The sequence below is a fragment of the Schistocerca serialis genome, chromosome 6, assembly GCF_023864345.2.
Source record: "Schistocerca serialis cubense isolate TAMUIC-IGC-003099 chromosome 6, iqSchSeri2.2, whole genome shotgun sequence".
NCBI lineage: Eukaryota > Metazoa > Arthropoda > Insecta > Orthoptera > Acrididae > Schistocerca > Schistocerca serialis.
Genome location: NC_064643.1, coordinates 114,209,300 through 114,225,567, shown reverse-complemented (window position 1 = coordinate 114,225,567; position 16,268 = coordinate 114,209,300). Strand labels below are relative to the sequence as shown.

At 43.2% G+C, this 16,268-nt stretch overlaps 1 protein-coding gene across 1 annotated transcript in view; it reads right to left on the bottom strand.

The window, feature by feature from the left end:
* The window catches only part of LOC126484672 (sodium channel protein 60E-like), a 277,274-nt gene that overhangs the window by 241,042 nt on the left and 19,964 nt on the right, over positions 1–16,268 (bottom strand). The window contains exons 3-4 of the mRNA XM_050108265.1: positions 13,333–13,516; positions 9,871–9,948 (exon numbers count right to left, since the gene is read on the bottom strand). Of these exons, the coding sequence (XP_049964222.1) occupies positions 9,871–9,948; positions 13,333–13,516 (262 nt within the window). The remainder of the gene's footprint in view (positions 1–9,870; positions 9,949–13,332; positions 13,517–16,268) is intronic.

Here is a 16,268-nt window from a genome sequence, read left to right as displayed (position 1 = left end):
TTAGTTTTATATCGGCGGACGGGTCGCTCGCGGCGCGGCCGAACCTTTCCTACGCTTCGGGAATTAAGTGATCGTAAAAATCGTCGTATAAAGATATCGAACCGACGATTTTTTGAAATGACAGCACGCAGAAAGGATTATTTTATCGTATGATCAACTCTCGTTACGTTCTTGTAAACGCGTGAGCAGAGTGAAAACAAGACTCCGTATAAATTACACCATGAGGTTTTGTCCGAATTTTCATAGCCATATAAATGCAGAGCAACAGTTGAACAGGGTATCAAAGTGATGAGCATGAGGGTAATTAACGAAAAATTAATTAATAAGCTGAGGAAAAATTAAAATATTTCACGAGAAGCTGCTGCCAAGCTATGTAAATGTAGCGTCAAAAATGTGATCTGTTCAAGGCCTAGCTATTTTGCACGTAAAAAGATACACTGGTGCGATATTTAAATTTCAAAAAGATTTCTTTCGAATCAAGTACATTAGGAAAGCAAAACTAGGAGTCAGTAAGATCATGCTTTCTGAATAAAACTTGAAATAAAAAATTAAAGAAATCAGTCAAATATTTTATTAAATGATTTGTGTAAAAGAAATAAGTAGATCAGAGAATCATTCTATGTGCCTTTGAATGATGCTCGAAATCAAGAAGAAAATGAGGTGCACCAAACGTTTTCCTAATATTTTCTATTTCATACTTTTAGACAAATCATTACACAAAATATCTGACTTTCTTTTCAAAAATTTTGTATGATTTACTTTTACAGACTATTTAGATTAATTGAAACGCTTGGCCTTAAAACTGACTGCTGGTGAATTACATTCGTAACATCAAATATCTGTAAAATTTCATGGTTCATTATAATTTATTAGGAATTTAATGTGTGTGAAATACTGGGATACCTGTGTATACACTTAAAGATCAAGTTCTTTGACAAGTCCTTAAAAAACATACTTAGCGATGAAGTGTAAACAGTATACTTAAAACCTAGTATAGAGAATTGTAACTGAGTTGGTTAAAATATAAGTAGTACTTGGTATCACACACATGCATATTACATGGCGGGTATTCACGTTCTGTAACGCTACCGCTACACCACAACAGGCAGCCGAGTTTGGTCGTCAAACTGTATGTTTGCGTATCTTATACACTGATGAGACAAAGAAAGTGGTACACCTACCTAATATCGTGTAGGGCACCAACGAGCAAGTAGAAGTGCCGCAACACGACGTGGCATGGACTCGACTAATGTCTGAAGTTGTGCCGGAGGGAGCTGAACCATCAATTCTGCAGGGCTGTCCATAAATCCGTAAGATTGCGACCGGGTAGGGATGTCTTCTGAACCGAAGGTATCCCATATATGCTCAATAATGTTCCTATCAGGGGAGTTTGGTGGCCAGTGGAAGCGTTTAAACTCAGAAGAGTGTTCCACGAGCCACTCTGTAGCAATTCTGGACGTGTGGGGTGTCGCATTGTCCTGCTGGTATTGCCTTAGCTTGTCGGAATGCACAATAGAGACGAATGGATGCAGGTGATCAGACAGAATGCTTACGTATGTGTCACCTATCAGTCGTATCTAGACGTATCAGGGGTCAAACATCACTCCAACTACACATGCCCGACGCCATTACAGTCCCTTGCCGACATGCAGTGTCCATGGATTCATGAGGTTGATGAGGTTGTCTCCATACCCGTACACGTCCGTCAAATACAATTTGAAATGAGACTCGTCTGACCAGGCAACATGTTTCCAGTCATCAGTAGTCCAATGTCGATGCTGACGGGCCCAAGCGAGGCGTAAAGCCTTATGTCGTGCAGTCATAAAGGGTACACGAATGGGCCTTCGACTTCGAAAGCACACGTCGATGATGTTTCGTTGAATGGTTCGCACGTTGATACTTGTTGTGGTCCACCAATGAAGTCTGCAGCAATTTGCAGAAGCGTGGCACATGTGTCACATGGAACGATTCTCTTCAGCAGTCGCTGGTCTCGTTCTAGCAGGATAATCCGGCCACAGCGATGTCGGAGATTTGATGTTTTGTCGGATTCCTGATATTCACGGTACACTCGTGAAATGAACATTATTGAGCATATTTGGGATACCCTGCAATGTGCTATTCAGACACCACCTCGTACTTTTACGGATTTATGGACAGCCCTGCAGGATTCATGGTATCAATTCCCTCCGGTACCATTTCAAACATTAGTCGAAACCAAGGCACGCCGTGTTATGGCACTTCTGTATGCTCGCGGTGGTCTTACTCCATATTAGGCAGGTGTACCAGTTTCTTTGACTCTTCAGTGTATCAGTGTAATTAACATGTGTAATAATTACCATGTGGCGCAAAACAGCAGATAACAGGAGGATGACCGTGGAACGTTTAGAAATACGCAGTAAACGTATTGACTGTTCAAATAAAAAAAGTACCGTGAAGATGGTATTCGCTTCATATACACTCCTGGAAATGGAAAAAAGAACACATTGACACCGGTGTGTCAGACCCACCATACTTGCTCCGGACACTGCGAGAGGGCTGTACAAGCAATGATCACACGCACGGCACAGCGGACACACCAGGAACCGCGGTGTTGGCCGTCGAATGGCGCTAGCTGCGCAGCATTTGTGCACCGCCGCCGTCAGGGTCAGACAGTTTGCCGTGCCATACGGAGCTCCATCGCAGTCTTTAACACTGGTAGCATGCCGCGACAGCGTGGACGTGAACCGTATGTGCAGTTGACGGACTTTGAGCGAGGGCGTATAGTGGGCATGCGGGAGGCCGGGTGGACGTACCGCCGAATTGCTCAACACGTGGGGCGTGAGGTCTCCACAGTACATCGATGTTGTCGCCAGTGGTCGGCGGAAGGTGCACGTGCCCGTCGACCTGGGACCGGACCGCAGCGACGCACGGATGTACGCCAAGACCGTAGGATCCTACGCAGTGCCGTAGGGGACCGCACCGCCACTTCCCAGCAAATTAGAGACACTGTTGCTCCTGGGGTATCGGCGAGGACCATTCGCAACCGTCTCCATGAAGCTGGGCTACGGTCCCGCACACCGTTAGGCCGTCTTCCGCTCACGCCCCAACATCGTGCAGCCCGCCTCCAGTGGTGTCGCGACAGGCGTGAATGGAGGGACGAATGGAGACGTGTCGTCTTCAGCGATGAGAGTCGCTTCTGCCTTGGTGCCAATGATGGTCGTATGCGTGTTTGGTGCCGTGCAGGTGAGCGCCACAATCAGGACTGCATACGACCGAGGCACACAGGGTCAACACCCGGCATCATGGTGTGGGGAGCGATCTCCTACACTGGCCGTACACCACTGGTGATCGTCGAGGGGACACTGAATAGTGCACGGTACATCCAAACCGTCATCGAATCCATCGTTCTACCATTCCTAGACCGGCAGGGGAACTTGCTGTTCCAACAGGGCAATGCACGTCCGCATGTATCCCGTGCCACCCAACGTGCTCTAGAAGGTGTAAGTCAACTACCCTGGCCAGCAAGATCTCCGGATCTGTCCCCCATTGAGGATGTTTGGGACTGGATGAAGCGTCGTCTCACGCGGTCTGCACGTCCAGCACGAACGCTGGTCCAACTGAGGCGCCAGGTGGAAATGGCGTGGCAAGCCGTTCCACAGGACTACATCCAGCATCTCTACGATCGTCTCCATGGGAGAATAGCAGCCTGCACTGCTGCGAAAGGTGGATATACACTGCACTAGTGCCGACATTGTGCATCCTCTGTTGCCTGTGTCTATGTGCCTGTGGTTCTGTCAGTGTGATCATGTGATGTATCTGAGCCCAGGAATGTGTCAATAAAGTTTCCCCTTCCTGGGACAATGAATTCACGGTGTTCTTATTTCAATTTCCAGGAGTGTATATCGGCGAAACATGCATTCACAGTTCACATATTACTCGCAGTTGAGTAGACAGACGGATCAAGGCAGTAAAGGCGCCAATCTCAAACAGACAACGTGTCATTACATTCCAGTTCGGAAGTGGGTACGCTACACAGAATCAACTTTCTTGAAATTGGTGACAGATAAAGACCTCCTCCCAAGTGCGATATATTATCTAAATCTCATATGCAACAGCAAATGATGTAATATGCATCTAACGCAAAATCATACGCCCCTATTTTTCATCGCAATCTTTTCGTATTTGGTGCAGTTTGTTACATAAATGCAAAGCATCACAGTAACTACGAGCATTAACGATATGATGGGCACTTCATCGTGATGCTGACATGTAAAGATGTAAGTTAAGGCGAAAATGAATTCTTTCCACAGAAGAGTTTCCGTAAAATCGTTTGAGGAGATTTGCAGTGTGTGCTCCTGTCAGCGCTGAAAGCGAGCGGACAACGTCTCATATCGGCTCGGCATTTTCCCGCCCGTAACCCCCACCACTGCCGCTCTTCCCACGCTTGCCCTGCCGACTGTGCATCTACGGGCTACGTTACTCTGCGCGTACTTTTTTTTCTAGCAGTTTTTTTTGTGACATGACACTGTGACAACAGCATGCGTTCAGTCGCGAGCCGTGAGAAAGGCTTCTCACAGCATAAAACAGGAATATAAGGGATAGGAGAACTCAAGTACCCCTCCTGGTTAAATCTTAGAAACACGTTTCTATCTTCTGTACATTTTTACACCCCATCTGTGCCTGCGCCCTTGGCGGAGCCTATCTTATCACTCCCTCGCACCGGTCCTGCTCTAAACTTACTATCGTTTCATTCAGATGGTTTCGCAAAGTTAACCGACCAGTGAAGAGCGATATATCGTTCGACTTCTACGATATATTTGGGATCATCCAGAAATCTTTGTGAAATTTAGGTCACCACCCACATCGTCTGAAAGTTCGTCTCATCTATATGCAATTATTATTGAGCGTTTAAATGAGAATGGTGACGTCATAAACAACGTAGTATTTTTTCTCGGTAACGGTTTGGTCGCATTTTGGACACAACCAACTTGTGTTCTTCTAGGGAAGTAGGACGTCATGGTCCTAAAGTGAAACTGTGTTGGTGATAATGACTGATCACATTATTGTATTTTTTTTTTCACGAAGAAGAGGAAGGAAGTGTTAATATTATCAGTTACATTGACATGTGCAAGTGAATGCTTCACCACAACCTGCTGGCTGTCAACTAACATTCGTTTTCCAACAAACTGGTGAACCACGACACTGCACTCAAGGGTTACCGGGCTTTTACGAACAAAATCAGGATTTTTACGTAACCTATAAAAGTACACATGGCTTAAAAAAAGAAATTAATTTCATTTGCGCGTTTTTTAACGTCAGTTTCGTCTCCACGAGAAACACTGAATGTGAGGGGCACACACTACAGTGAGTGTCATGATCATGTTTTCGAAATAACGAGTAAATTGTACCCCATTAACTTGCAACTTAGTTTTCAACTTTTGTTTCTTTTCCTGCGCCGACACTTCTTTAATTTCGCTATCTGATGACGAATCCATATTTGCAAAAAATTTTCATGAAGAAACCACACAGCAGGACTTAATTGTTCTTGTAGAGAATGACTAAGCGCTGTTATGATCGACTTCTGATTCGTTCGCTACTCGAAAACGACGGCTGGTGAGTCAGGTTTGCCAACGAAATTCTGAATAAAACTAACAGCGGGATTTTAAATTGCAGCAACTTTTAGAAGATTGCCTCTCAGTTTCCAACTCATAATGAACAGTTTAAAATGGAGACCATTAAATTATACGAAACATTATCGGTTTTTGTGTGATGAGGACTCGTACTTATCCCGACTAGGTTTAACCGGAAGTCTGGTTTTCAACTGAAAATTTGGGACAATCCACTTAAATCGGAACACGTTGCAGACCTGGCTATGGTGATAAGGATCTCTAAAACGTTTACAGATTGTATCTCCTTTCGTTTTCACAACAGCTACTAAATAACACCTAAAGCCAATTTCAAAACAAGATCTGTAGGTAGAATATTTAGCCGCTAACATTACATTTCCTTACGCTTTATCACAACATACCGTATTTGTTTGTAGAGAGATCTTTGCTTCGATGTACGCGTAATTTTTTTTGTGTTTTCAGTTCCGAACTTCAACAGCTTAACATTTTTCGCGTGCGCACAGTCTACAGCGTTTATGAGATCCCGTGACGAAACAATGACGTTGCGTGACGCCACGAGTCCTGGATTTGCAGTTTTTATTCTTGATTGACTTTTAGATCGGATTTGTGTGCACCAAGTTCGTTCACTTTCACCCTAAGCCCATGTTCCAAATTTCAGCCTCACTGAATTCACACTCTGCTGTTTTCAGACTCGTTGCACGCTATACACTATGTGATCAAAAGTATCCGAACACTCCCAAAAACATACTTTTTCATATTAGTTGCATTGTGCTGCCACCTACTGCCACGTACCCCATATCAGCGACCTCAGTAGCCATTAGAGACCGTGATGGAGCAGAATGTGGCGCTCCGCAGAACTCACGGACTTCGAACGTGGTCAGGTGATTGGGTATCACTTGTGTCATACGTCTGTATGCGAGATCTCCACACTCCTAAACATCCATAGGTGCACTGTATCCGATGTGATAGTGAAGTGGAAACGTGAAAGGAAACGTACAGCACAAAAGCGTACAGGCCGACCTCGTCTGTTGACTGACAGAGACCGTCGACAGTTGAAGAGGGTCGTAATGTGTAATAGGCAGACATCTAACCAGACCATCACACAGGATTTCCAAACTGCATCAGGATCCACTGGAAGTACCATGACAGTTATGCAGGAGGTTCGAAAACTTGGATTTCAGAGTCGAGCGGCTGCTCATAAGCCACACATCACGCCGGTAAATACCAAACGAAGCCTCGCTTGGTGTAAGGAGCGTAAACATTGGATGATGGAACAGTGTAAAAACGTTGTGTTGAGTGACAAATAACGGTACACAATGTGGCGATCCGATGGTAGGGTTTGGGTGTGGTGAATGCGTGGTGAACGTCATCTGCCAGTGTGTGTATTGCCAACAGTAAAATTCGGAGGCTATGGTGATATGGAGTGGTCGTATTTCTGATGGAGGGGGCTAGCTCCCTTTGTTGTTTTGCGTGGCACTATCACGCCACAGGCCTACATTGATGTTTTAAGCACCTTCTTGCTTCCCACTGTTGAAGAGCAATTCAGGGATGGCCATTGCACCTTTCAACACGATTGAGCACCTGTTCAAAAAGCACGGCCTGTGGCGGAGTGGTTACACGACTACAACATCCCTGCAATGGACTGACCTGCACAGAGTCCTGACCTGAATCCTATGTTTTGGAACGCCGAATTCGTACCAGGACTCACCGATCGACATCGATACCTCTCCTCAGTGCAGCACTCCTAGAAGAATGGGCTGCTATTCCCCAGGAGACGTTCCAGCACCTGATTGACGTATGCCTGCGAGAGTGGAAGCTGTCATCAAGGCTAAGGGTGAGCCAACACCATACTGAATTCCAGCATTACCGATGGAGGGCGCTACGAACTTGCAAGTCATTTTCAGCCAGGTGTCCGAATACTTTGATAACATAGTGTAGTTATTCACTAGAAAATAAAACCCGCAAGAACTCAGACACAATATATCAGAAACATAAACTTGCTGAAAACACACTTTCTTACACAAACACCACAGACATGCAAGTAAATAACGGCACTTTGTGTGAGCTTATTTCTTCTTATCATTTACGGTGCCGCTTGTATTACCGTATTCTAATGCAGTCTAGCTAGTCATTTATAAACTAAACATGCGCTTCCAACAGGAAATATGCTAGCTAATGCCAGAAATACTGCCAAAATATTAATATTAAACGTCGATTAATTACGCATCAAAGTGAAAGAGGAATACATAGACAGGGGATCAGGCGCTTTGTTCATTGCTTTTCGTTGTAAGCAGCAGAAGATGCAAAACTGGAGATTGGCGGGACACCCTTAGACTGAACGAACAGAGCCTTTGGGGGGACCATAAGTAGTACTAGCAGTAGCAGCAGTAGTAATAGTAGGCCTAGTTTTATCCATCCGTAGACTACTTCCTTTATTGGAAGTAGAAGCCAAGTTCGGAAACGTCTAATACATGGAGCTAATTGGCATTTCAAGGTGCAACTAACTACTACCTGTTCCAAAAAATTCGATCTCGATAGTTCCAGAAATAATTGGATGTCATTTTTTGGATCCGTGTAGGACATATTCGAAATGCGTCCTGATAGTCTAAATTCTGTAATCCATTTTTGAGAAATGTAATTTATTTTTGGGGCGGCTCCGCCTCGTAGTCTTTAAGTACAAACCTCCACTGGGCTACGCTTTGCGAAACGTTCTGGAACAGACGTTTGCAGACACTGGTCAGGCAGGTGTGTCATTCCGTGAGATACTATGTCACCAACATTACGTCCTTGGATTTCTGTCTAAGGTGACTTCGCAAAGCTAAGATTTTCCAAACGTCTTTAAACGATTTCCATTATTTTAAGACGCAAAATCATTGATAGCAACGTCATCGTTGGTGCAGACGTATTGTATTTATTGTGGATGAAGGTGGAATTCAGATTATTAATTGTGCTTACCGTTAAGGGAGCACGTATTCAAATATACTAAAAGAGTTGATGATTTTGCTAATCACGAAGACACAAACTTCGCATGTGTAACTTCCGATGTGATAATATGTTGAAGGTTTAAAACACTTTCGTCCTATTGGCGATGAGTAACACCACCAGCCTTGATTATCCTGCCGTTCACTTTCGCACGGACTGGCAAAGGTTATTTGCAAGTCTTGCCACTACGTGTCGTGGATGTCGGCTAAATCCATGGGTACCATTCATGATGTTACACGCGTTGTTCCACATATTCCGAATGGGATTTAAATGCGAGATTGTGTAGACAGATCCAGATTTGTAATTGCTCCTCAATCTTAAATCACAGTTTCAATCAGAAGCGCACGAAAATTTGGAAGTATACGGTTTTCTAGATATTTGGAGTGGCCAGACAACACATGGTTCCGGAAGAAAGGCGCGGGTTTCTCAGGAGGATGTTGTCACCTCAAAACGTGAACGAATTACCGTATATTTATTACCTCTGAGGATGACCCCAATAGTAGGAGATAAAACATCATACAGGAAATAAGCACTGGAGTATGATCAACCCCTTCCCCCCCCCCCCCCCCCCCCAAAAAAAAAAACACCGTGAGCTAGTTAGGTGTCTCTTTGTCCTATATGTTTCCTTTTTTTTTATCATTCATGAGTCTTCTGACGCGTTTGATGCGGCCTGCTACTAATTCCTATCCTGTGCCATCCTCTTCACCTCAGAGTAGCACATGCAACCTACGTCCTCAGTTATTTGCTGGATGTATTCCAGTCTCTGTCTTCTGCAGCTCCCCGTAGTACCATGGTGGTAATTCCCTGATGTCTAACACCTGTCCTATTATTCTGTTACTTCTTCCCGTCAGCGTTTCCGTCGTGTTCCTTTTTTCGTAGATTCTGCAGGGAACTTCCTCATTCCATATCTTATCAGCCCACCAACATTTTTCTGTAACACCACATCTGAAACGCTTCGATTCTCTTCTGTTCCTGTTTTCCCACTCTTGATGATTCACAACCACACAGTGGTTTGTTACAAACGCACATGCTCAGAAATTTCTTCCTCAAGTTAAGACCTGTGATAGCAGCAGTCTTCTCCTGACCAGGAACAGTCCGTTTCCCTACGCTAGTTCCTTTTTATTTCCTCCTTCGTTCATTCGTGCAGTATCAGGAATTAAATCATCAGAAATTCCAGAAGTGTGTTTTTTTAGTTTGTTAGCGAATAAAAAAAAACTTTTCGTATGTCACGCACTAAATTTCCAGGAAGACTTAAAACTGCCGAGAAAATCTGACCACCTACCTCGCACCAGTCGTGTTGCCACATATGACAGGATCGTCCTCTTCGTTGTACAACCAGTTGTCCTCGTTTCTTATCCACCTACAACACACATGTATTATGTTACACACAAATGGAGAAGTAAGTCACTTACGATATTAGTAGTAGTAACAATGATTTCTTCTATACTCAGAGTAATATTAGAATTAAGCATGAGTTCTAATTATATCATACGTCTGTGCTGGTTCAAGTAAACACTCGAAATTGCAGTGAGATAGTAAGATACACGTTTTGCATTAGAGACGAATATGCGAATAATAAAAAAAGTATCATTTTCTATTGCAAAAAGTAAATATAATAACTTAAAATATTCAATCTTTGAGGTTGTTTTGTATAGGATGTCTAAGTAAGAAGTAAGGGATTGTAATTGGGTGTACTAATTGTGTGAAAGACAAGGAAGAATAAGAAGCGGACATAAATGGTACCTGTCGTCAATATTTAAAGTTAAATGTAGTGCAGAAGTGTCCTCGCTGGAATTATAAAGTCAGAGCTAAGTTATTGGTTTGCTTAGAAGAAATGAAGAATCCCGTAACTCACGACGTGTGGTCTCTCAGACTGCGCGAGAATTTCCGAGCTCCTCTCCCAGGTCAACACTAGCGAACTGCTACTGTAAACGCTCCCCCCGCCCCCTTCTCCCACCCAATCCTCCTCAAATCGCCAACCCTACAATGTTTTATTGTCTGCTGCTTTAAGGCCTTGCTTGTTATTGATACGTGCTGGGTCTCCTAGACCGCGCCTGTTTTCTTCAGTGCAGCATAAAATGTCAGTGGGTGGAGGAAGAAGTGATATAGATCAAGAAACAGGCGGAAAAGAAGACGATTTTGTAACAGCCAGAGATCACAATTCTGCTAGCGAACAATAGAATTCAGAGGAAGAACTTAAGGACAATGGTGACGAGGAGCTCTCTGTTTCTCCAACAAAATACTTAGTGTTACTTAAAATCAAATGAAGCGTGAGTGGTGGTAAAGAAAAGTGTAGATCAGAGCGTTTAATGTCAGCTTTGCAGACTTCCTTTTTGTACCTATCGCGTGCAATTTTTATGTGCAAGTTTAAACCCTGGAATTTAGATTTTTGTGTGAAAATTTGCACTGTCCAGTAACATTAATGTGAGCACCGCCTACATTCCACGTCAGCGTACGATGACCACTCACAAATGGTGGGTGGCAGCACTAGCAGTGCAGGGCATATAAAGCGTGCCGGGGACTCGGAAAACAGTGAAGGAGGAAACGAAGCGCTTTATCTCACGTCCAAAAGGGCCCGATCATTGGTTCTCGGACCGGGGTGGAAGCATTTCCGAAACTACTAAGTTTGCTCGCATCCGTTTTTTTTAATAGAACGCATACACGAACTGTTAGAGAACTGAATTTTATATTTGAAAAATTGTAGTATCTCTGTAGCACGTACACGGTCCAGTAACGTTAATGTTACCACCTGTCAGATGCTTGAATAATCACCTTGGCAGTGCGCACGTGCAGGAAAAAGCGTCATTGATGTTGAAGTATACCGTCCACGGAAAAATGGCGCCGTCTGAAATCGACGCCGAAGCAACTGTGGTGCACCATGGATCTTAGATGACAGGGGTGAACGACGGCTACGGAGATGTGTACGGGCGAACAGAAGTAGAACTGTTCCGAAACTGACCTCCCAGGTGATCCAAGGGGCTACCAACTGTATCTCCTCAACGACCGTTCAGCGAACATTGCTAAGAATGTGTCTCAGCGGCAGGCTCGTGGTTCATGCACCATGCCGACTGCTGTTCGTTGACGACGAAGACTGGAATTTGCACGCCGGTACCATAACTGCAGGTCCACTGAGTGGCGACAGGTGTCTTTTACAGATGAGTCATGTTTGATGCCCCATCGGACAGATGGCCGTTGGCGTGTAAAGCACGAAATGTCTGAAAGCAAATACCCTACAACCGTCGTCGGAAGGGTCCATGCCAGAGGCATTCTCTGGGTGATCTCGTCACTCTGGAAGACGCAATGGGTCAATTCAAACATGTATCACTTCTTGGGGACCATGTCCACTCCTACATGCAGCTTGTTTTTCCTCGGCTCGATGGCATCTACCATCAGGACAATGCAGCGTGTCACACAGCTCGCAGTATGCGTGCTTGGTTCGAATGGCACCAGGGTAACTGTACCGTACTCCCGCGGCCACGTAACCATTCCTGGATTTAACTACAATCGAGAATCTGTGGGACCACGTAGATCAGGCTGTTCGCGCCATGGATCCGCAACTGAGAAACTTAGCGCAGCTGGCCACGGCTGTGGAATTGGCCTGTCTCCACAACCTTGTCGGTACCTTCGGAAACCTCAGTGACACTTTCCCTGCGCGTGGGCACAACCAAAGGTGGTTATTCAGGCTTCTGACAGGTGGTCACATTAACGTTACTAGATTGTGAACGTGCTACAGATATATTATAATTCAAAAAATAAATCAAATATAAAATTCAGTTCTTTAACAGCTCGTTTGTGTATTCTATTAAAAAAAACGCATAAAATTATGTCATTTTGTTTGAGAAAAAGTAAACTCCTGAAGGCTTTACTTAGTGCGATAAAATCGGGAAGGAGTATTTAAACAGCACTTAATTAATTGTAAAAGTTAACGTTAAAAAAACTGTAAGAACTGCAGCATGCAGCTACATGCCGTCACAGTTCGTTCTCAATGTTTCCTTGAGAGGAACTGCAACAAGGACTGTTAACCAGTAATTCCTCAAGGAAAACCCTGATTATGACATCGTCCTGCTCAACTGAGAGTGTCACACAGAACATAGGTGGATGAGGCAGTCAACACTATAATGTGACATATTACGATTATCATAACCTCTTCAATCCCTATGTAACACACATGCTACATCGAAATTTTTTTTCCTAGTTCAGGGAATAAACCAAACGTGGTGTGTACACCATATCCATTCACTGCATCACTTGTTTTCTGTCTTTGCATGTTACCATTAGGTCGCACCATATGTTTAAAAACGGTGTTCATCGCAATGTTAGCACGTCTTCGAAAATTAAAGGTAATTTTGGACAAGAATGCGTTTACACCCTGCTGTGACATGCTAATAGACCCTACATTATCGAATAAGTGATTTTTTATTTCATCACAACAGTAATGGGACTACATTTGGTAACATACTTTCACATTCAAATGAGACGACGTTGTTTTCATGACTGTTAGGTGTTTAATGTGAATACTCCGGGCATTTGACGTATTTTAATTATTTTCCAACATAAATAGTAAAATTTTTATGAATCGCATCAATTTTTTAATTTCAGTATTTCAATCTTATTTTGCACAAGCACATTGTTTGAGCAATACCAATGCATTCAAGAACAATTTAAACTTTGCACTCATAAAATCTAAGCCCAGGACTGAGGAGGACAAGTAACTGAGAGTAGCAAAGGCGTGCCTGCAACTTACTCAGTGAACTCGGCGTGCGTGACGTTGGTGGTGTTCATTCGGCTGACGCACTTGTTCCGCAGCTCTCCCATGTACACCTGCAGCGCGAACAGGGCAAACACCATCAGGCAGAAGATCGTCAGCGTCATGACTTCCGCCAGTTGCCTGAATGAGTGGAGGAGGGCGTTGATGATAGTCTTCAGGCCTGAAAACATGGTTCCCACCGTCACTAAGAGTCAAGCAACGCAACAGAATAATTCTACAGGAACCCAAATTTTAAAGTACCACATTGCGTAATACAGAGGTTCTCAAACTTGCGGAAAGTCTCTTCGTTACCTTTTCTTAACACGTTTTTATTAGGTCGCTTTCTTGTCTCTCTTTGTTGCGTACATAATTTACAATTGATTTTAAACTAACTTCCCGATGAGCTAGACGCTTGAAACTATCAACACAGCTCAGAGCTGGATGACACTGCAATGTTAATTCGCTTTCTTGAAGGGTGTGTGGCGGTGGGTATTTTCCGTTCCACTGCAATTCTCCCTTTCCCTGTTCCAGTCGCGAATGATTCGCGGCAAGGACAGTTGCTGGTAAGCCTCTATGTGAGCTTCTAATTCTTTTTCTCCACTGTCTTTCCGAGAGATATACGTAGGCGGAAACAATATATTCCTCGACTTAGATGAAAAGGACCTGAAATAAACCTGAAATTCACCACATCTCTACTGAACTCTCATCAAGATATCTGGAATCGATTTAAATACTTCACAAACACAAGACTGAAAAGCAGAAAATAAATATTTACATAAAAAACTGTTCAATTTAACACATTTATAAAATGCAATAAAAAGGATAAAACAATTTCTCCTAGCACCTTACAGACTTCTAAAGCCATGCAGATAATCCAGAAAATTTGTGCTTGTGAATTTATGATAGCTAGGAGAATAGTTGGCCTACAGCCTTGTCGCAGTGGTAACACTTGTTCCCGTCGGATCACTGAAGTTAAGCGCTGTCAGGCCTGGCCTGCACTTGGATGGGTCACCGTCCGGGTCTGCCGAGTGCTGTTGGCAAGAGGTTGGCACTCATCCCTTGTGAGGCCAATTGAGTGATCGAGAAGTCGCAACACAAACTGACAACGGCCGGGAGAGCGGTGTGCAGACCACGTGCCCCACCATATCTGCAGTCGGTGATGCCTTAGGGCTTTAGATGACATGGCGGCCGGTATGATGTACGTCTCTTGACGTGACGGTGGTAGAGAGGGAGAGAGAGAGAGTTCTTTATTACTCTGAGGCGGTTAGCGCTCAGGCAATTATTCTCAGTGTAGGAAGTCGTCGTTCTTATTAAGAAGTAATTCATTAAGAGTTTTCATTCTTGTGAAGTAGAAATCGACGCCATTGCGAGATTTTGAAGGAAATATATCTGTATATAAGCCAGTGAACAGATAATTCATGTTACGAGAAAAATTTCATTGACACAAAAGTCAATAAAATATTGTTCATTTCAAGAAGTTACGTGTTGGTTGCACAACTGACGTATACTTCAATTAAGATCTATTAATGAATACCAGCTCGAGAACATTTCCGACGGGAGCGTTCAGTTCTAATTAAATAGTTTGATGCTTTCTTCGGAAAAGGAGTTATTTCACGGATCATTTAAATCCACTAATGTTGGACATTTCTAAGAACTGAAAGCAAATCTGATTGCTGTGCAACAGAGCCCAGACGAATATTTCTCCTCAACTTTGATTAATACTTTCAGCTTCAATACAACGTCTGCAGCAGCTGGAGCAGATCGCTACAACAACGAAGGCGTGTAGTGTGAAAGAGGTTTGACACATCGCCCTGTATCAAGCCAACGGTGTAGGTATTCAACCCAAAAGAGCACACACAGTCACTCATACATATAAAGACAGTCACAAGGTGGTGTGGGAAACGTATATATATATATATATATATATATATATATATATATATATATATATATATATATAGAGAGAGAGAGAGAGAGAGAGAGAGAGATACTCAGTGTAAGTGCTCATCAGAGTTACTTTATACCGGTCGGTACCGTTGGGCCTTCAAGTACTGTTCGGACGGTGTCTTTTTATGAGAATATTTGTAAATTTAAAATCAACATCCTGTTGATGATAGTAAGGAGTGCAGAGAGCAGCTGTCATTGAAAATTATCACGCAACAGTTCATATCATTTGCAATGTAGTAAAATTGTTACTGACTGAGGGGAATTATTCACGCATCAGTCGTATATTGCATACGCCTCCTGTTTTCGTTTGAAATTTTACGAGTATTGTCATAACTATTAAAAATAAACAAGCACAATTTTTTGGACTATCTGTATGTTGTTAGGAATCGGTATGGTGCTAGGAGAAACTACTTTATACTTTTTAGTCCACTTTAAAAGAGTGTTATAGTAATAAGTTATTTATTTAAATAATTATTTTACATGATGTTACCAACGTCAGAGATGAATCTATGTGATTACAATATTTCATTCAATAATTACTCCACTTTCCAGATAGGGGAAACTCGGATAATAGCTGACAGCGGATTGTGTCGGCAAGAGCTGTTGCTATGTATACTCTGCCACTAGTGGCAGCAGCTGTTGTGCCACTGCCATGTGAACTGTGGAAGAACGAGACCACTCATTCGATTTTGAATCGAAACTAGAGTCCATTTCAGACTGAAAACAGGTTAATCTGTTCCTGGTGAGTTTTTCTGTGGGCGAACTTAACAGTGCAGTGCTGCGTTTTGATTGTAAGTATGTAATTTTACTTTTTATTGTACCTTTGGCTACAGCGGATATTATTCTATATATTGTAGGCTGTGACAGTGTACATCCCCTTAGTAGCAATGGGGATGTTATACTGCCACCTGTATGTACAGGTTGTAGCGGATAAAACACACAAAATTAAAATTTAAATCTTTATGTTCTTTATTTAAGAGGCAAAA